The sequence below is a fragment of the Malaclemys terrapin genome, chromosome 6 (assembly GCF_027887155.1).
Source record: "Malaclemys terrapin pileata isolate rMalTer1 chromosome 6, rMalTer1.hap1, whole genome shotgun sequence".
NCBI classification, from domain to species: Eukaryota; Metazoa; Chordata; order Testudines; family Emydidae; genus Malaclemys; species Malaclemys terrapin.
The window spans coordinates 88,022,692-88,044,163 of record NC_071510.1 but is presented as its reverse complement, the minus strand read 5'-3'; the positions used below and the strand labels follow the sequence as shown (position 1 = coordinate 88,044,163).

The following is a 21,472-nucleotide window of genomic DNA, read 5'->3' as shown; positions in this document are numbered from 1 at the left end:
GAGGCCTGCAACATATAGTGCTACTAATGGGAGACAGGCTAAACGACATACATTAGGGTGTTTATACACCAATGCGAGAAGCCTAGGTAATAAAATGGAGGAATTGGAGCTCTTGGTCCAAGAGCTGAAACCGGATATCGTAGGAATAACAGAAACGTGGTGGAATGACGGTCACGACTAGAACACAGGTATGGAGGGGTATACGCTGTTTAGGAAAGACCGGAACAAAGGTAAAGGTGGGGGGGTGGCATTGTATGTCAACAGTGAAATAAGCTGTAAAGAAATAATAGTGGATGGATTAGATAACACAGAGTCCGTCTGGGCAATACTCACACTGGGTAATAGGACTACTAGAGCCTCTCCGGGGATAGTGCTTGGAGTGTGCTATAGACCGCCGGGATCGACCCAGGATATGGATAAGGAACTATTTAATGTGTTTAGAGAAGTAATTACTAATAGAAACTGTGTAATTATGGGGGACTTTAACTTCCCGGATATAGATTGGGGCACAAACGCTAGTAGTAATAATAGGGCTCAGATGTTCCTAGATGTGCTTGCTGATCAATTCCTTCATCAAGTGGTAGCTGAACCGACGAGGGGGGAGGCCACTTTAGATTTGATTCTGGTGAGCAGTGAGGACCTCGTTGAGGAAGTGCTAGTGGGGGACAATTTGGGCTCCAGTGATCATGAGCTAATTCGGTTTAAAATACATGGGAGGAGTAACAGAATTAAGTCAAAGACTAGGGTTTATAATTTTAAAAAGGCCAATTTTAACAAATTAAGGGGACTGGTAAGGGAAGTGGATTGGGCAAACGTATTAAGGGATCTAAAGGCAGAAGAAGCCTGGGATTACTTCAAGTTAAAGATGCATGAGCTGTCGGAGGCCTGCATTCCAAAAAAGGGAAAAAGATTACAAAGCAGGAGATTTAGACCGAGCTGGATGAGCGACCGACTCAAAGGGGTGATTAGGAAAAAACAGAAAGCGTACAAAGAGTGGAAGAGGGGAGGGATTAGTAAAGAAACTTACCTTAGTGAAGTCCGAGAATGTAGAGATAGAGTGAGAAAGGCCAAAGGCCGTGTAGAGTTGGACCTAGCGAGGGGAATTAAAAGCAATAGTAAGAGGTTTTACAGCCACATAAATAGGAAGAAAGCAAAGAAAGAAGAAGTGGGACCGCTGAAGACTATTGCCGGAGAGGAGATTAAAGACAATCTAGGCATGGCGCAATATCTCAATGAATATTTTGCATCGGTGTTTAATGAGGCCAATGAAGGTATTAGGGATACTAGCACCACTACAGAGGGGCATTCGGGATGGGGGATTACCGTATTCGAGGTAGAAACAAAACTTGATTGCCTTAATGGGGCTAAGTCGGGAGGACCGGACGATCTTCATCCGAGAATATTGAAGGAATTGGCGCGGGAAATAGCAGGCCCGTTAGTGATAATATTTAATGAATCTGTAAACTCGGGGGTGGTCCCGTTAGACTGGAGAATAGCTAATGTGGTTCCTATTTTCAAGAAAGGGAAAAAAAGTGATCCGGGTAACTACAGGCCTGTTAGTTTAACATCTGTAGTGTGCAAGGTGTTAGAGAAAATTCTGAAAGAGAAACTAGTTGAGGACCTGGAGGTTAGTGGCAATTGCGATAAATTACAACATGGTTTTACGAAGGGCAGATCGTGCCAAACGAATCTGATCTCCTTCTTTGAGAAAGTAACGGATTTATTAGATAAGGGAAATGCGGTGGACCTAATATACCTGGATTTCAGTAAAGCGTTTGATACTGTACCCCATGAGGAATTATTGGTTAAACTGAAAAACATGGGGATCGATATGAAAATCCAGAGGTGGATAAGGAATTGGTTAATGGGGAGAATGCAGCGGGTCGTATTAAAGGGTGAACTGTCAGGTTGGAGGGAGGTTACTAGTGGAGTGCCTCAAGGTTCGGTTTTGGGACCCATTTTATTTAATCTATTTATAACTGACCTCGGGACCGATTGCAGGAGTGGGCTGATAAAGTTTGCGGATGATACGAAGGTGGGAGGCGTTGTAAATTCGGAGGAGGATAGGGATATCCTGCAGGGAGACTTGAATGAGCTTGTGAATTGGAGTATCAGAAATAGGATGAAATTTAATAGTAAAAAGTGTAAGGTAATGCATTTGGGGATGACTAATAACAATTTTAGTTACAAGATGGGGACGCATTGGTTAGAAGTAACGGAAGAGGAGAAGGACCTAGGGGTCCTCGTAGACCGCAGGATGACTATGAGTCGACAATGCGACGTGGCGGTGAAAAAAGCCAATGCTGTCTTGGGATGCATTAGGCGAGGTATATCTAGTAGGGATAAGGAGGTCCTGCTCCCGTTGTACAAGGCGCTGGTGAGACCTCACTTGGAGTACTGTGTGCAGTTCTGGTCTCCCATGTTTAAAAAAGATGAACTCAAACTGGAACGGGTGCAGAGAAGGGCCACTAGGATGATCAGAGGAATGGAAAACCTGTCGTATGAAAAGAGACTAGAGGAGCTTGGGTTGTTTAGTCTGACAAAGCGAAGGCTGAGGGGGGATATGATTGCTATCTTTAAATATATTAGAGGGATTAATACAAGGGAGGGAGAAGAATTATTCCAGCTTAGTACTAATGTGGATACGAGAACGAATGGATATAAACTGGCCGTGGGGAAGTTCAGGCTTGAAATTAGACGAAGGTTTTTGACCGTCAGAGGGGTGAAATATTGGAACGGCCTTCCGAGGGAAACGGTGGGGGCGACGGACCTGTCTGGTTTTAAGATTAAGTTAGATAAATTTATGGAGGGAATGGTTTAATGGTAAAACATAGTAGTCAAGGAAAACCAAACAATGGTAGGTAAATCGTATAATGGCTGACAGGGGTCAGGCTGGTGACTCTTGCCTATATGCTCGGGGTCTGACTGATCGCCATTTTTGGGGTCGGGAAGGAATTTTCCTCCAGGGCAGATTGGCCGAGCCTCTGGAGGTTTTTCGCCTTCCTCCGCAGCATGGGGCAGGGATCTCTAGCAGGAGGGTCTCTGCCGATTGAAGTCACCTAAAACAGGATTGGGGACTTCAACAGCAGAGTCCAGGGAAGGGGTAGGGACGGTTTTATGGCCTGCAGCATGCAGGGGGTCAGACTAGATGATCATAATGGTCCCTTCTGACCTTAAAGTCTATGAGTCTATGAGTCTATAAGGTTTATAATGCTTGGTTGATGGGATGATTATTACCGGAAGAGCACTTCCTGAGGTGTAATAAAAACACAGTGACATAAAAATAGAATGCTTTGGATTCATAAGTCATCTGGTATGGTTATCTTGAGATTGCTACAACAATGGAGATGAACTGCCAGTGTAAAAAAAGAAAATATCTTTGAAGCTTTTCTGCCAAAGAGGAACTAGAGGTGAGTGTTGTACTTATACTTGGATCTATAATTTCTCCTTTCCCGAGGAAAGGTCTATGCATATATTCACCCCAAAAGCTGGGAATAGCATGTAAGGCATTAGGCAATAAGTAGCCTCTGGGTATTTTTTTGTCCTGTATTAAAAATGTCTAATGCCTTCATGACATGACGTACAATAATGTGAGAAAAGATGCCCCCCAGGCTTCACTGACAGGAATCTGAACAATTACAACACCATTTTTTCAAGAATAAAAGGAAGAAAATAAACTGTCTCAGTTTTCAGATCTACTAGTTTTACTCTTGATGAACTACAACATCTCATACATCCTTGTCCTTCTAATCCCTTCACTGACATTAGACCAATGATCTAGAGCTCAGTGTTAGAAGAGAAACTTTCTTGCAGAAATTGGAAGTGGCCTGGGGGCCCTTCAAGAGCCTGGAAAGGTCAGAAGCAGTGCTCTAGAGGCTTCTTTGTAGCTGGTTAATGAAGAGATCATGTAGATACCTGCTGACCCTTCATACAAATCCTCACAGGACTGATTAATATTTCATACTTGGGCCAAACGCATTAGCCCTCCCAAAATATGCTATTAAATCCCTGTGCCAGTGATTATATTATAGTCTCCACATCATTTCACAGTCAATACACAATTATACTTTGGTTCAAATTCTGCCCTTTAGTTATACTATTGTAAATCCAGAATCAGTCCACTGAAGTCAGCAGAATCACTACAGATTAGCACAGTCTAAATGAGAGCAGAATTTGAACCTACATGTTTCACATCAACTATACTTCTTATGGTATTAATTCAAAAGAGCAGGTATCTGATGCAAAATATGTCTCAAATCATTATCAAACAAACCGCTCAGAAACCAGATTCTTTTTCCCTCTGTTTGCAAGAGAAATGAGGAGTGGAAGACTAACACACTAATACATTATAAGACTTGGAGTATGTTTTGCAATGAAGCCAGCAGGACTAACACAGTTATATATCAATGTACCTTCTGTCTGTAGGATACAGTTCCACAGTAATGACATCAAGGGAGTTCCATGCTGAGATGGTGAGACCATTGTACAAACACAGCATGCCTATCATCATGGATTCACTGGTACCAAACCACAAGAAAAAACAGCTAATTCCAGAGAGTACCATAGAACCACCTATATTCAAGGCAGACCAAAAAAAAAAGTCATTGTTTTTACAGAATAATAATATTTATAATCTTGTTTGTTTTGGATAACAATGGCCTTTCCACATCGGACAGTTTAAATCACTAAACTGCACATTTGAATTTAAAACTAAATTCTAAAACAGAACCAATTTCTCTGGCAACTATCAGTAGGGACCACACTTCTTGCAATTACAAGGAATGCATTTACACACCATATTAAACTAACAAGATAATTTAGTAGGACTCAGTCTTTATGTAGGATATTGCTCATAGAAAATCAACATAATAAATTACTTAGTTTTAAGTAAAATGAGCATAAATTTGTCATCATGAAGAGTCGACATTTGATTTTCAACCTCCACTAATGTCCCAAAATAGAAACCGGTCTACGGGCCCCTCTAAATTATGCTAGCTAGATGGTTCCCTATACTCACTAAATGGTCTGCTCCACCATCTGAGGATTACCTGCGCACAGCTCCCTCTCCCTTTAATGGAGCAAGCCAATACTGAGCACTTTTAAAAATCCCACAACCACAAGTGCATAAAATAGTATACTTATTTTATTTTATGGTAATACTGAGTGATGAACAAATATATGGCAGTTGAGAGTTGGCTGGGCTCCTTAGCTGTTAATTTCCAAACTTTCTAACATTTAGGTGTTTTTGAATAGGTGTTTAGGATTATACACTAATGAAAAAGTCGCTGGAAGGGATTTCTTCTTGCCTTTATGAACAGCAAACCCTAAAAGAGAAAACTTTGTATTATCTAGACTGCTTTAGGTTTTTTTGGAGGGATTTTGGCAAAGCCCATACCTAACATCGTTAAACGTCCAATTCTGTCCATCAGAAGAGCAGATACAATATTTCCTGGTAACACAGCCAAAGTTCCCAGGAAATTAACAAAGTAAATCCAATAAGCACTGTAGTCATCATCAAAGGTAATCTGACATCCTGTCTTGTTGTGCTTAAATATGCAGTTTATAAATTCAGTGTCAATGAATTTATATTGCTCGAGATCTGTGGAAACAAGGCAAGTGTCAGCAAAAACAATATCGGCTAACTCATAACCCTGCGAGAAGCATATGATTTAAAACATCCCAAGATTAGACACTCTTATTGATGAATAGGAGCTTACATGCTGCTTTGCTTAGTATAATATGGCTAGTTACTGCGGTTACTTGTTGGTATTTTTCCCCTTATATATAAACATTTTCCAGATGAATTCAGAGCTCCTGAAAATAAGGGACTAAGGCCTTGATCCAGCAAAGCACATAACTGCTGCTTAAAGTTCCATATGTGCTTTGCTCAGCTGGAGGCTGATAGTACAGCCTACCACCCGGCATACTGAAGATTTACAAACTTCCACCACTTAGCATTGTCAATGTTCCTCAGTCTTGTTCAGCTACAGACCTGGGTCTAGAGACTGTCAGACTGTCACCCCACTTTTGGTGGGTTTGTGGTGAGGATAAATATCCACTGGAAACTCAGATGAGACTCATTTTCATTTGGGATTAGGATGTATTAGCTTTCAACTGTAGTTCTATTCTAAAAAAGTGACTGCAAAAATGCTCTAGAATCACTCAGAGGCAATTAGGTTTTTCTAAGGGCTTGTCTACACAGGGCAGCAATGCCCTCCAGAGGGGGGTGTAAATTTGAGGGTGCTGTAAGACCCCATGTAGAATCTGCTGATGGACTATGAACCTTTTAGAGCATGTCAGCAGGGTCTACACAGGGCAGTTATTGCACTTTCCAATTGACACCTGGTGCACATAGAGAAGCCCTAAGTGCCAGCTCTGCAAACACAGCCTGAGGTGTGGGTTTTGTTTGTTTCCTTTTTAGTGAGACACAAATGAGGCCAGAGCATCAGTGACTTCTCCAGTTTCCACCTTGTTGTCCCATATGACCATTTATTTCAAGGGCCCTCAATACTAGCCCCGGACCATGTTAGCGATTTGAACATAGCTCTCCAGAGGTATAAAGCTAGTGTGCTCGCTCACTGGCATTTCCATTTGTTACGTTTTGAACCAGGAAGTGAACAAGCTATTAAATGCTGACAGTTTTCCACCAGCGTCCTCCAAACTTGCTCTGGAAGATCAGACCCTGCATTTCCCACTTTGTTTCTCTTACTGCTGTCAGCCTTGAGACCCTGAGTCACATAGACTTTCCCTTCAGGCAAAGAGGGCTGGCCATTTTTACCTCGGACCCCTACCAACACTGTTTGCAAGATGGCCATGTGGGAGAGCAATAAGAGCTGCTACATCCCCCAAATGTTAAGCCCAGTGAACCAGATTCTCATCTCATTTACATGGGATTTAATTGAACAAAATGGAGCTACTCTGGATTTACGACCATGTAAATAAGATCAGGCCCTGCCCCATTGTCTCTGCAATATTCCCACTTCTTATTGGCCTAAGTAATGGGGGGAGAAGAAAGAAAGAAAGAAAGAAAGAAAGAAAGACTACGAGTCGTGAACTCAGATCCCCTCCCCTAAACATGGTAGCATATTGCATATCACTACTAGACAGGTATGCCAGAAAATCTTACTGAGTTATAGGTGAAACCACGTTATATCGAACTTGCTTTGATCCGCCAGAGTGCGCAGCCCTACGCCCCCGGAGCCGCTGCTTTACCGCATTATATCCGAATTCGTGTTATATCGGGTGGCGTTATAGCGGGGTAGAGGTGTATTGTATTCCTGACAAGCAGGCTTTGTGAAATAAGACCACGGTAGTTGGACAGTGATATGATTGTCCTTTCAGCATACCTGTGCTGGAGAAGTTGGTGTCCACAAAAGTACAGTTCCTGAAGTATGTGCTCACAGAAGTAATGTCCTCAAATAAGCAATTCTTAAAAAGGGAATCTTCAAAGGTTACTGATTTAAACTTCATCATAATAAACCTGCCCAATACAAATAATTTCCATCAGTCTGCCTTCATGCATCATGATTAGCGATTCAGCTGTGCAGTCTTACATGGATGCCATTCTCAGAAGTCCCACGCCCACAAACATAATACTTCCTGCAGAGTCAGAATGGCTGATTGACTGATGCTGTGCAACCATTGTTGAATACCTTGATTTCACAAAATGACATTCCCTCATAGCTCCTGGGCATACCCTTTTCATAGTTAATACAAGGATAAAATATTTGTTATCACCAATCTCTAATCAAAATGTAAAGAACCTCAGGACTCTGATGTAATATACTTTTAAAAGCAATGTTAACTAGCATTTCACAAGTGCTACTGTATTCTTCGCTAAGGCTCCAGAAATCTGGCTTCTTGGAATAAATGAGTAGTGGAAATGCTAACAGATTTTAAAGAACCTTTATTTCTTGAGCCAGACAAAACCCTCTCCATCAGGTCAGGCTCAACATTTGGGCCCAGATTTTAAAAAAATGTTTACACAAAAATGCTGGAACACAGTCACAAATATTGCATGTGCAGATAATCTGCTAGATGTCTAAATGGAAATGTGTTTATGCTGCTACTGTGACTACATGTACAATTGTAATTATTGTGCATAGAAATTTTTGTGCACACTATTCTAAAATTGTCTCTTTCTAGTTCCTAGCTCTTCTTACTTTCTGGCCCCTCCTTCTTACTGACTCTCAGATAACTAATACCATAGCCTTTTGACCTGTTATTTAATTCATTTTAAACAGTGAAGGAAACCTATTAGATAACCATACATATAATAAGAACATTAGACTCAATATTCTTAGGCCAAGTCTACACAAACTTTTTGCCAACATAAGCTGTTGGTCAGGGCTGTGATGAGGTGTGATTTGTGACCAACATAGCTGGGTCAGCAAAAGCCCTTTGTGTAGAATCATTTATACCAGCAAAACTGCACTTTTGGCAGTATAGAGGTTTGGGGGTGGGGGGGAAGGGTTGGTTGGAATAAGCTATACTGGCTAAAACAGTTTTGCCAGCATAAGCTGCATCCACCCTAGGATCACTTTGCCAGTATAGTTATACCAGCAAAGCCTTCTAAATCTTAGTCTAGCTAAAATTTCTACTACACAAACTTCTCATGTCTTATACTAAACAACTGATTTAATTTTTAGGTCAAAGAGCAATTTTCTTCTTGGGGTAGAAAGTAGGAGTAGGAGTTGGGGGTGAAAGAACATCATTGTGAGGTAGATAAAAATGGTGGGAATTAAACTTTCTCACAGATAAAATTGCTAGAATCACATTTTTTGTGGGAAGAGGGGACCCAAATTCTATTTTGATTTTCATAGGTTACTGGCTAATGACTTCGCTGCTAGTATTGGACAGGAAAATGATGCCTTCAGTCTATTCATTAATTAACAACTGTAACTTTTCTCATCTGTGACAGACTCAGATTAAAATCTGTTGAATTCATTGTCAACCCATTATCCTTTTTCACAACACCGCCATGCTTTGTCTTCCTGTTCAAAAAATTGTCTCGATTGTTTAAAAGTGAACAAAAAACAACAGGACTAACCAATCAACAGAAGAGCCAGATTGTGTCCCCTGCATACTGCAAGATGTGTCTTTTGCATTTTGGACAGGAAACATGTTTTGAAACAAAATGAAAAAGAAAACCCAGCTGCTTTAAAACTGGTGTAGATTGTTGAGATGGTCTGAATTCAGATCCACCCAGATTTAGAAAGTTAGAACGTTGAATATTGTTGGAAACACGTTCTGACTAGGAGAGATTTTGAAAAAAGGAGCAGAGGGGGCAAATTGAAAAAAATCCACACACACAAAAAAATTCCACTAACTGCCCCCGTGAAAATAGTGAATCTTTTTTTGGAGGGAACAAACGCAAAATTTACACTCCTGAGGAAAAATGGCTCAAGCAGTTCACCAATCCCAAATGTCAAAGTTTGCATACCTGATAGATTCAGGGCAGATTTGGGAGCCAAGTATTTTTACAAGCATTTTTATTTGCAGTACCTGGGCTAGCAGAGTGCACAGCAACTGAAGTTTACCGAATGATAATAAAAGGCTCCACTTTTTTAGACAACATCCATCTCCTGAAATGGAACTAAATTTGGAAGGCAGAAGCTAATTTAAAATGAAATAGGCTAGTCATAATTTTCAATTGCTCTGCATTGAACAAAACTTTAATTGCTTCCAAATTCAAATTCTTATTAAAAAAGAAGCCTTCTTATATTGCCAAAACCATTAATATAATAAACTTAAATGTAATTTTATTATATAAATAACAACTATTTAGTACCACAAAGCTTAGAACCTTAATATAGTTTATATTATATACATATGTATTGTAGACAGAGACCAGACACTTAAAACAACTCTGTGACCATAGAGTGATTAAACATAATTGGGTTGCTTTGATGTCTTTATATAACTAAGTCATTTAGAATTGTGCTCTGTAAAATTCTAGCTAGTGCCTTTAGACTTCTGGACTCAATTTAAAAATAAAAGGACATTGCTCATCTGGATTTTTACTTTTTACAACAGTTCATACTTTCTATCGAATGCCTCTGGTATTTATCTTTTCAACCATTTTCCCCCTTTTAAGATGTCATCCTGTAAGGTGCTCAGTGTTTCTGAAGCTCAGCATTTGGCAGAAGAGACCCTAAGTGAGTACCAAGAAAGGAAAAAAAAGTAGAAAAGAACAAAAGAAAACCACCCTTTCTCCCACCATTAGAGATACATCTCTTGCATCCCCACATGCGACACACATTGAATCTGAAAATCTGAGTCCCCTGGTGAAAGTAAGTACCAATAATGTGTATCCTCTAGTCTGGTTTATCAAAATAACCAAGGCCTCAATCCAGCAAAAGGAATCCACCTATATCGACCCATAATGCATATACAGTCCCCATCTACTTGCACTAGAGTGCAGGATCAAGCACCAAGGAGATAAGAACAAAATGACTCTTCCAAAAATTAAATGTAAACAAACCCAACCCAACCAACCTATTAACGGTCAACATTGAAAAACATTAGCGTATTAAGAGCTACACAGTGCAGCAAAGTACTCTAAAAAGGGGCAGTGAGAGCTCAGAAAGCACTCTAAAAGGGGACAGTGAGAATCAGAATGCTTTACAAATCATGTCCCTCTACCATTTTACCATATAGACAAGCCCTTAGACAGAAACTTAAAATGTTAGTGAAATTAATGATATTTTCTTAACCAAAATCTTTCTAGACCTGTCATTGATGTATGATCCATTCATGTGAATCTGATTTTCCAATGTGAAGTTGAAGTTGAAATCTACAATTCTCTCTCCGTTAAAATGTTTCACTTTGGATGCATATTCGTCCGATTGCAGATGTTTAATGACATCAGGGAACCAGACGGACAACCCATAGTACCTGTGAAAAGCAGAAGCGTTCAGTCACAAAGCTCACCTTAAAGTCAGAAGTATGTACAGACTAGAGAGACAACCTACAGCATCCAGCTACTTGAAGCAGATAACTAGATCTGCAGAAACACTTCTACTTCTACCTGAATTTTAGATTTTTAAGCATCAAGCATAAGAATGCCTTTAGGATGAAATGCATTTTGCTTGCATAAAGTCAGAATAGTGGGGTCTCTCACACTCTTCATCTGTGTGAGCTGGGAGGAATAAATCCATCCTCCAATCAGGATCAGAGCTCAGGGGTGCAACATAGACCTCCTACAGTTGCTGGTTTAACCTGTTGTGCTTTCAAGGTTGTTAGGGCCACTAGAACTGTCTGGTCACAGATCCCTTATTTGATTCACACTGTAATCGTTCCCTATGCCAGACTATGCAGGGCCAGCAGAAACACCACCAGTGGGATGCAGGGAGAGTGGAGGCCCCCGGTTCAGATGTTCTGCCAGCTGCTCATGCTGTGCAGTCCCAACACAGAGTTTAAGTGGCTGGAGAATCTTGCCCAAGCTCTCTTCACTACAGTGACTGTCACTGTGAAGTTTAAACTCTTTAGTTAGGGATTGGGCCCCAGCAAATGTACACTGCATAATGATTACAATGGTCTGAGAATGATCCTTAGCCCTGAGAGGGACATGATTGCCATGGAAATTCCCAAACCAAAGTATCACTTACTCTAGTGTTAAGGTCTCAAAAAATGTTATCTGGAATCAGGGGACAACTGGCTGGAAGCTGGAGCGGGTCAGAGTGGAGTGCGGGTTGGGGCACTTTGTATGGTGGGAAGTTGCAAAAGAGATAAGGAGATGCTGTTCCTGAAATAGAGGTGGCATAGAGCACTTTATGAAGGTGGAGGAAAGCTGAGGAACTAAAAATGAGTTTTACTCTCCTTCAGTTCCTCAGTGTACTTCAATGAGGATAAATTTAGCACCACAATCATTAATTATGATTAAAAAATACAAGAAAAGTTCATTTTCTGACAGTTCAATTTAAATCTATGTAGAACGACAGTCATTAGGTTATAAGGAAGCAAATAAGTGAATTACTGTAGCATCTGTTCACCAATGAAACATGTGCATGGAACAATAAGCCATAATAATATTATTATTGAGGATTTATATAATGCTTTACATCTTCCAAGTGCTTACAAACTCTGACCCTTAATACCTTTTTTTCTCATGGGAAATCTCTTTTTATTCAAGAGGATAGTGCGCTGGGCCTATATATTCAGAAGTGACAAGTGATCTGGAGTTCGTCAGTTTTTGGTCACATAACTCAACACCTTGAAGAGTCCTGAAAGTCAGAACCCTTTAAGGTGCCAGCTGGGAAACCAAAAATGGAGTAACCCCAAAATATGATGTTTTATTTAAAAGATAATTGAGTAAGTATTGTCAATAAGAAAAGAAAATCACAATGACAAAGCAGATTTGCATTCCGCATGACCGGCAGCATTAAAATTCATCTGTATTTCAAGATTTACAGGCTAACCATGGAAAATTCATCAAGAATCCAAGTCAATCATACCCAAAAGACAGCGTGAACCATACAGCTGTAAGTTTGATTGTATTGTCCTTGACTGGATAGTTGAAACATCTCATAAATGTTAACCAAATCTGTAAAATATGAGAAAATACATTTAAAAATAAACAGTGTTTTAGACAATTAAGTTATAGAGGCCTGGATTCTGTTCTCTGCTTCATCAGTGGAGCAGCAAGCAAGGGGCATCACATTACAGCTCTTTGATTCTCAGGCCAGACCTGCATGCTGGTATAGGTAAAAGCAGGTTTGGGTATTGCCAAACTCCATTTATCATGCACCTTTGAAGGCTTCCAATACACTGAATCCACTGTGGTTACTTCTAACATTCTTAATCCCTATATAGCTTCAAACAATCACTGTTTAAAAACAAAACGGTCAGAAATATTTCCATCTTTCCCGCCAAAATTATACTGTTCTGAGTGGATGACAGGCAATATTTCACTGTGAAATACTGACACTTTTAAGGTCTGATATGTCATGACCCATCACATCTAGAACTTGGTGCTTTACACAAATGGGAAGGAGCTGGGACTGCCCTCATCTCAGAAGGTTTACAGCAGAGCTGGTTGGAAAATGGGGTTTTCCACGACATCTCCCACGATACACCACTGTCTCCCTTCCTGGAGAGGCAAGGCAGTACATCCTAGGAGTCTCCTGGCAATGGTATATCATGGGAGATATCCGATCAGGGCGCTTCACCCATAGAGAATGGGGACATGAGGCAACTTAACTACAACTCCCATGAGGCACTGCAGTAGCATATCTAAATTGAAATATTTCTGTTTTCAGCCACAATATTTCAGATTTTGGCTGCTTTTTTTGTGTGCAAATAATTTAGTCAAAAACCCAATTTTCCATGAAAAAACAGTTTTGATTAATTTTTTTTGACCAGCTGTAGCATACATATTTTCAAGATATCCTTGTGACATTATTAAATGTGGGAAAGCTATTTTAGATAATTTTTAGTGGCTTCTAAATTAGTTAGTGATATTTTTTCTCTTTTTTCAAGGTCTGTACTGTAGGATTCAAAGTTTTTTTTTTTTTTTTTTTTCTCTTAATTAATTGGCCTCTCAGAGTTAGTAAGACAACTCCCACCTGTTTATGCTCTCTGTATGTGTGTATATATATCTCCTCAATATATGTTCCATTCTATGCATCCGAAGAAGTGGGCTGTAGTCCACGAAAGCTTATGCTCTAATAAATTTGTTAGTCTCTAAGGTGCCACAAGTACTCCTGTTCTTCTTTTTGCGGATACAGACTAACACGGCTGTTACTCTGAAACTTGTCATTATGCAAGGCACTGCATTTAGCCGTATGGAATGGAAATCCATCAACCTCATGAAAAAACTCGTACAGATACAGACAGACATCATCTTCCTTTCCAAATGCAAGCAGATGGACATCATACCAAAAGGACTAAAGGTAAAAAATCCATTACAATCTACATATCACACAGACTATGCTGAGAGACTGTGTCACACACTCTCAAAGAAACTGCGAAACCACCTGATCAGCATCCTATACAGCAAACAGGGAAAGATTAAGAATGAGCTCTCAGAACTGGATACTCTCATAAGAAACCAACCTTCCACACAAACTTCCTCATGGATAGACTTTACAAAAACTAGACAAGCCATTTACAAGACAAACTTTGCCTCTCTACAAAGGAAAAAGGACACTAAACTATCTAAACTGCTACATGCCACAAGCAGCCACAACAGTAGCTCCCTTAACCCACCCAGCAATATTGTTAATCTTTCCAGCTATACTCTTAGCCCAGCAGAAGAGTCTGTCCTATCTCGGGGCCTCTCCTTTTGTCCCTCCAGACCCATGAATATGATACAGTTCTGCGGTGACCTAGAATCCTACTTTCGACGTCTCCGACTCAAAGAATATTTCCAACATACCTCTGAACAGCATACTAACCCACAGAATCCTCCCTACCAGCACTACAAAAAAAAGGATTCTGCATGGACTCCTCCGGACGGTCGAAACAACAGACTGGATTTCTACATAGATTGCTTCCGTCGACGTGCAAAGGCTGAAATTGTGGAAAAGCAACATCACTTGCCACATAACCTCAGCCATGCTGAACACAACGCCATCTACAGCCTCAGAAACAACCCTGACATCATAATCAAAAAGGCTGACAAAGGAGGTGCTGTCGTCATCATGAATAAATTGGAATATGACCAGGAGGCTGCTAGACAGCTCTCTAACACCACATTCTACAGGCCATTATCCTCTGATCCCACTGAAGATTACCTAAAGAAACTACACCATCTGCTAAAAAAACTCCCTGACAAAGCACAGGAACAAATCCGTACAGACACATGCCTAGAACCCCGACCAGGGGTATTCTATTTGCTACCCAAGATCCATAAACCTGGATATCCTGGACGCCCCATCATCTCAGGCATTGGCACCCTAACATCAGGCTTGTCTGGTTATGTAGACTCTGTCCTAAGACCCTACGCTACCAGCACTCCCAGCTATCTTCGAGACACCACTGACTTCCTGAGGAAACTACAATCCATCGGTGATCTTCCAGAAAACACCATCCTGGCCACTATGGACGTAGAAGCCCTCTACACCAATATTCCACACAAAGATGGACTACAAGCTATCAGGAACAGTATCCCTGATAATGTCACAGCTAACCTGGTGGCTGAACTTTGTGATTTTGTCCTCACCCACAACTATTTCACATTTGGGGACAATATATACCTTCAAGTCAGCGGCACTGCTATGGGTACCCGCATGGCCCCACAATATGCCAACATTTTTATGGCTGACTTAGAACAACGCTTCCTTAGCTCTCGTCCCCTAACGCCCCTACTCTACTTGCGCTACATTGATGACATCTTCATCATCTGGACCCATGGAAAAGAAGCCCTTGAGGAATTTCACCATGATTTCAATAATTTCCATCCCACCATCAACCTCAGCCTAGATCAATCCACACAAGCGGTCCATTTCCTGGACACTACTGTGCTAATAAGCGATGGTCACATCAATACCACCCTATACCGGAAACCTACTGACCGCTACACTTACCTACATGCCTCCAGCTTCCATCCAGGACACACCACACGATCCATTGTCTACAGCCAAGCTCTAAGATATAACCGCATTTGCTCCAATCCCTCGGATAGAGACAAGCACCTACAAGATCTCTATCAAGCATTCTTAAAACTACAATACCCACCTGCTGAAGTGAAAAAACAGATTGACAGAGCCAGACGAGTACCCAGAAGTCACCTCCTACAAGACAGGCCCAACAAAGAAAATAACAGAACACCACTAGCTGTCACCTTCAGCCCCCAACTAAAACCTCTCCAGCGCATCATCAGAGATCTACAACCTATCCTGAAAGATGATCCTTTACTCTCACAGATCTTGGGAGACAGACCTGTCCTCGCTTACAGACAACCCCCCAACCTAAAGCAAATACTCACCAGCAACCACACATCACTGAACAAAACCACTAACCCAGGAACCTATCCTTGTAACAAACCCCGATGCCAACTCTGTCCACATATCTATTCAAGTGACATCATCATAGGACCTAATCACATCAGCCATACCATCAGGGGCTCGTTCACCTGCACATCTACCAATGTGATCTATGCCATCATGTGCCAGCAATGCCCCTCTGCCATGTACATTGGCCAAACCGGACAGTCTCTACGCAAAAGAATTAATGGACACAAATCTGACATCAGGAATCAAAATACTCAAAAACCAGTGGGAGAACACTTTAACCTGTCTGGTCATTCAGTGACAGACCTGCGGGTGGCTATATTACAACAGAAAAACTTCAAAAACAGACTCCAAAGAGAGACTGCAGAGCTAGAATTGATATGCAAACTAGACACAATCAACTCCGGTTTGAATAAGGACTGGGAATGGCTGAGCCATTACAAACGTTGACTATCTCCCCTTGTAAGTATTCTCACACTTCTTATCACACTGTCTGTACTCGGCTAGCTTGATTATCACTTCAAAAGTTTTTTTTTTTTTTTTTTTTTTTCTCTTAATTAATTGGCCTCTCAGAGTTAGTAAGACAACTCCCACCTGTTTATGCTCTCTGTATGTGTGTATATATATCTCCTCAATATATGTTCCATTCTATGCATCCGAAGAAGTGGGCTGTAGTCCACGAAAGCTTATGCTCTAATAAATTTGTTAGTCTCTAAGGTGCCACAAGTACTCCTGTTCAAAGTAAATGATGTATCTTGGCTTTACAAGCAGGATATGGAAAACAGGCCCAGTAAACTTTTATGAAATGTTATAAAACAGTTCTAAGGTTTCTGGTAAAATACTGGGCATATGCTGAATACATGACTGTATAGTGTCTTATAAAGATTTTATTGGTATTCATTTTGGACGACCTGCATAACTTATTCATGGCTTCACTAACTGTAAATAATGTGGCCATCCCAAACCTCATACTGATAGAACCTTTTCATCATCATATGTTCCCCCATACCCGATATCACACTTGTTTTTCCAGTATATATTAAACAGTGCTTGAGACATAGTCCCATATTATTGTTATGAATGACTCATAAGGGTCTGGCTTGCCCTTTTCCTTCTGAAGAATGAACCCATCATCTCTATGATGCTCAGTTCTCTCCCACTGGCCTGTGAAACTGAAATCTTGTGATTGTTTCTGAAGCCAGGTGTGATATTCAGTGTACAGCACACCAGCTGTCCACATCAGGTCATCCAATCACTCCCATTTCTGGGCACTAATGCTGGCTCTCTTGTTACCATATACACGAACTATAACTTGGATTTTATTACTTACCCCATATAGCTCTGTGCGGATTCTAACAAAACACCTTCTGTACCAGGTTCCTGTGTCGCTCTGAATTTCTATGAGCTCATCTATCTGTTTGGGAGTTTTTATTCTGTTAACCTGTAAATGGAAACAGAGAAGCATTTTCTTGAACTGTTAAAATGCAATTAAAGGGGACTTGAAAGTTTAAATATGCTCCATAAGTTAAAGATGGGCAGACAGTTAGGGCAGATTTTCAAAAAGATAGAAGTGTTAAGTCTTAACTGGAAATTTAGAACTACAAATATCCTATTTGCAAATGCAATATAATTTACATGCCCAAATTAGGTGTGCTATTGCACACTTTTGCTCTTGGACCTGTGTTTCTGCATATTCAAACACTAGTTTCTGTGCAAACAAAGCAGCTGCAAAGTTGAACTATTTTAACAGAGAGTTGCCAAAAATGTGGGTGTTAATGTGGTATTGTGGGTAAGAGCATAACAAGCAGAAATACCCAATTTCTTACAAACTGAATGAAGTATGAGATAATTTGCCATGTATGCCATGCTGTCCTATTTGAAATATATCTAAGGTACATATTTGGGGGGAAACAATGGGGAGGAACATGTGGCTAATCAACAAACAAAATGCATGATAACACTTCTGTGCTGAGAAGGGCATGTCTTGGGCCCATCAGGGATAAAATGTTAATGAAACCCTTCTTCACTATTATAGCATTAAAGAGATGAGTGTGGTCCACGGTTATGTATTCAGTTATTGCTGAGTTACTTTCACTGTGACAAACACCATTAAAAGTCTTTTAAATCATTTATTAGAGATACCAAAAAAGTAGGAAAATAGTTAAAGCTTTTGAAATATAAAGTATTAGGTACAGCTTTGATTTTAACAATATCCCTTACTCCTTTTCCCTTTAGCTGTGGGGAGTTTTTATAGGGATTCCCCCCCTTCTCTCCCCCGCTGCTTCACCATCTTTAGATGGTATTAAAAATGTTTATTAAATGTCCTTTTTAGGAAAAGAGAAAGTTAGTTGAAATGGGCTGAAGCTGTTGTTGAAGTCCAGTCCTGTTTTCTTTAAGATGAAACCAGACACACGCACAAAAGGGAAGTAAAACAATAGCAAAGATAGAAAATGCAGCTTGTGTGTCTGGTGCTGACTCTCACTTGCAACCTTGCCACCAGAGAAACACAGACACAGTACATGGCCTTATCAGCTACTCTGAGACCTGGCAAACTTGTACCAGAGTTGGGCTGTTTAAAGCTGTGATTTTAATTGCCTGTCTGGAGAGAGGCTCACAGCAAAAGGTGGAGTTGTCTTGGCCAGCTCAGCCAGACTTTGCCATGTTGAATACACACCCACCTGAAACTGGTGCGTACTTACTCAGCATGGCCAAGCCAAGCCTCTGCTGCTGCTATTCATTCTACCATGGCTACACTGCTATTTATACCTCTGCTAGCTAGCATGAGTATGTGTACACAAGCACAGTAATCACAACTCAGCTCTAGACAGGCCATTTGTTTGGTTTTAAACCAGACAGTCCTCTTTTTGAGTGGCTGTACTCAGATAAAAAACCGGATGTGGTTTTGTCCAGTATCAGACAAGGGACACCATTCTGAAGAGTCACGCCATTCTGCCCCTGCTGGTGTGAGCTTGCACGCACTGCGAGTGTGAGGTTACATTGGCAGGGTCACACCGGCAGGGGCAGAGCCGTGTTATTCCTGGAAGTACCAGCATGTCTGCTATTCTGGGAATGTGTGAGTGGCTACCCTATCCAGCTCCTAGTGTAGACATAGCCTAAGTGTATTCCCCACCCCAGTTCAATTTGTCTCCTTTTCATTTTGGTTTTGATAATCATATCTAAAGGTGAAGCCTTAATCATACTGGAAACAAGTGTAAATATTACTAGCAGATGACAAGTGGCTTCTGGATAATATGATATCATATAGTTAGGAAAATGTATCAAAAGAAAAAGGAAAATCACCTGAGTTTAATAGAAATTACATCTGCTGCAGGATCAGAAAACATGTTAACTACCAAAGGATCTATATCTTTTTGATATAACCAGTAACACAGAGGTCAAATAAAAGATGACAAATATATCAAGGCATACAGTGAGACTGGATGAAGCTATGAAGTTTAAGAATACCAGCTGAGTAAATAGTTAGATAACAATTCACAATAGCCAGGTCTAATTTAAATTGAAAAAATTAAAGACAAAAAGCAAATTACACAAAAATTCTTTGCATGTGTGCTTAATATGATAGGATGCTAACACAGTCCAATGAGGAAACTGTGATAAGCTAACATTCTAATAGTGTTAGCATTCTATTAGGTTAATATTGTATTAGGAAAACACAAGCCTACATTAGGGACCACTTCAATGCATAACCTTGATGTACAATACAATGTTTCTAATCCTTTAATACTTTGGTATTAGGAGTCAAGTTTTCCCATCACTAACAGCAGCAGCACTGAAAAATCCCAACCCCCTGGTGTTTTGCCTCTTATCCATGCAATGGGAAAGTGGAGGTTTAATCATATTAAAAGTTGACAAACTATTTACAACATTTAAAAACAACACACTGAGTTTAGTTTTAATCATTTTTCCAGTGTTTTATTTCAATAATTAATGCAGAACAGTGGTTCCCAAACTTTAACAACCTGTGAACCCCTTTCACTAAAATGTCAAGTCTTGTGAATCCCCTTCTAAAAATGAATATTTCCAGGGATTTTCTCCTTTACCTGAGCATAAATTATAAAAGCAGTGATCTTGGGAGTATAAAATTTGTTTTTATGACATGCTTATTACACACTATTTATTATTAATTATTATTTATCATTACAGTATTTTTATTACATTATGAAAATAGTAACACTCTTCCAAGATCTCACTTTCATAGCTTGTATCTCTTTGAATAAGCCTGTTATAACACAAGGCTCCTATGTTTCATCCAGAAGTATCAGATGTGAAACAGCATGAAGGTATTTAAGAAGCCATCTCAAAGAGTTCCTCGTACACAAGCATTCAGGTCTCGGGCAGTCCAGGCAAACAACGGACGCTACAAGAAAGCTTAAACTTGTTCTTCATAATAATTTTAAAAACAATACTAGCTGCCTATTTAATTTTAAAAACTGCAAAAAATATCCACCTCCCTTTCCCCTTCTTATAAGGAGTCTTGAAATTTAAATCTCCTCAGTGTGATAGATATGCTTGCTTTGATCTGGTTAGATCTTGGAAGTCCAGGGGCTCCGGGCTGCTGCCCCCATGCTGCCCAGAGTCCCTAGGGACAATTCTTTCTGCCATTAGGGAATTTTTTCCCGAGAACCTCCTGTAACATTTCGCAAACCCCCAGGGGTTCACTCCAGTTTGGGAACCACTGATGTAGAAGGAGGTACTGTTCTCTAGCAGTTAGAACAGTGGAGCAGGAGTAACTAAGTCCAGGTTCTTTCGCAGCTCCACTGCTAACTCACTGTGTAGACTTAGGCAATTTGCTTTACCTACAAATGACACAAGGTATTAGTAGGTGTAATAATAACAACATTATGCTGGAAGGTTGTAATGGCTGCCATTAAGTGGATCTTTGATCCAAAGGCAGTCACAACCTGGTTAAAGCTGATGGGTGTGCTAAGCACCCTTCTTTTAGACTAAACTGAAGGAGCAACTAAGCTCCTATATAAAGACAGCTGGAGATGACAGACACTACCATCCAAGGCAACTGGCTACATGTCAAAGCCTGAGCAGAGTTACATCATGAAGTCTGAGTGGTTCTCCTGGGACTGATTGCAAATGCAGGGAGTAGGGGATTATTTTTGGCAAGATGTATGTGTGTGAAAGCAACAAGAAAGCCAGCAGAAAACAAGAACAGTCGTGAGCATTAGTCTGAGAGGGAGCAGAGAGACAGAGTGCCTTGGGGCACAGAACTGGCTGGAGAGGCAGACTTGGCTTTCTGAGCAAGGAAACTGACTATTGTGGTTTGTTTCTGCCATGTTCAGAGAAACAAGACTTTGTGTACATTCTTTGTAAATAAACAGGATTGCACCAAAGAAATACTTGTCTCATATAATCCATTTCTCCTCCGAAAGGAAACAAATCTGCAAGGTCCTGAATATTGGTAATAACTCAGGCCAAAGAGGCAACAATAATAAATAGTCGACTTCCCAGGAGGGTATCAGAAAATTATTTTTAAATGTTTTGAGATC

The 21,472-nt window shown here is 40.4% G+C and overlaps 1 protein-coding gene across 1 annotated transcript in view; it reads right to left on the bottom strand.

The window, feature by feature from the left end:
* The window catches only part of SV2C (synaptic vesicle glycoprotein 2C), a 190,788-nt gene that overhangs the window by 15,078 nt on the left and 154,238 nt on the right, over positions 1-21,472 (bottom strand). Inside the window, exons 8-13 of the mRNA XM_054031263.1 lie at positions 17,284-17,394; positions 12,456-12,544; positions 10,732-10,896; positions 7,347-7,480; positions 5,396-5,599; positions 4,413-4,572 (exon numbers count right to left, since the gene is read on the bottom strand). Of these exons, the coding sequence (XP_053887238.1) occupies positions 4,413-4,572; positions 5,396-5,599; positions 7,347-7,480; positions 10,732-10,896; positions 12,456-12,544; positions 17,284-17,394 (863 nt within the window). The remainder of the gene's footprint in view (positions 1-4,412; positions 4,573-5,395; positions 5,600-7,346; positions 7,481-10,731; positions 10,897-12,455; positions 12,545-17,283; positions 17,395-21,472) is intronic.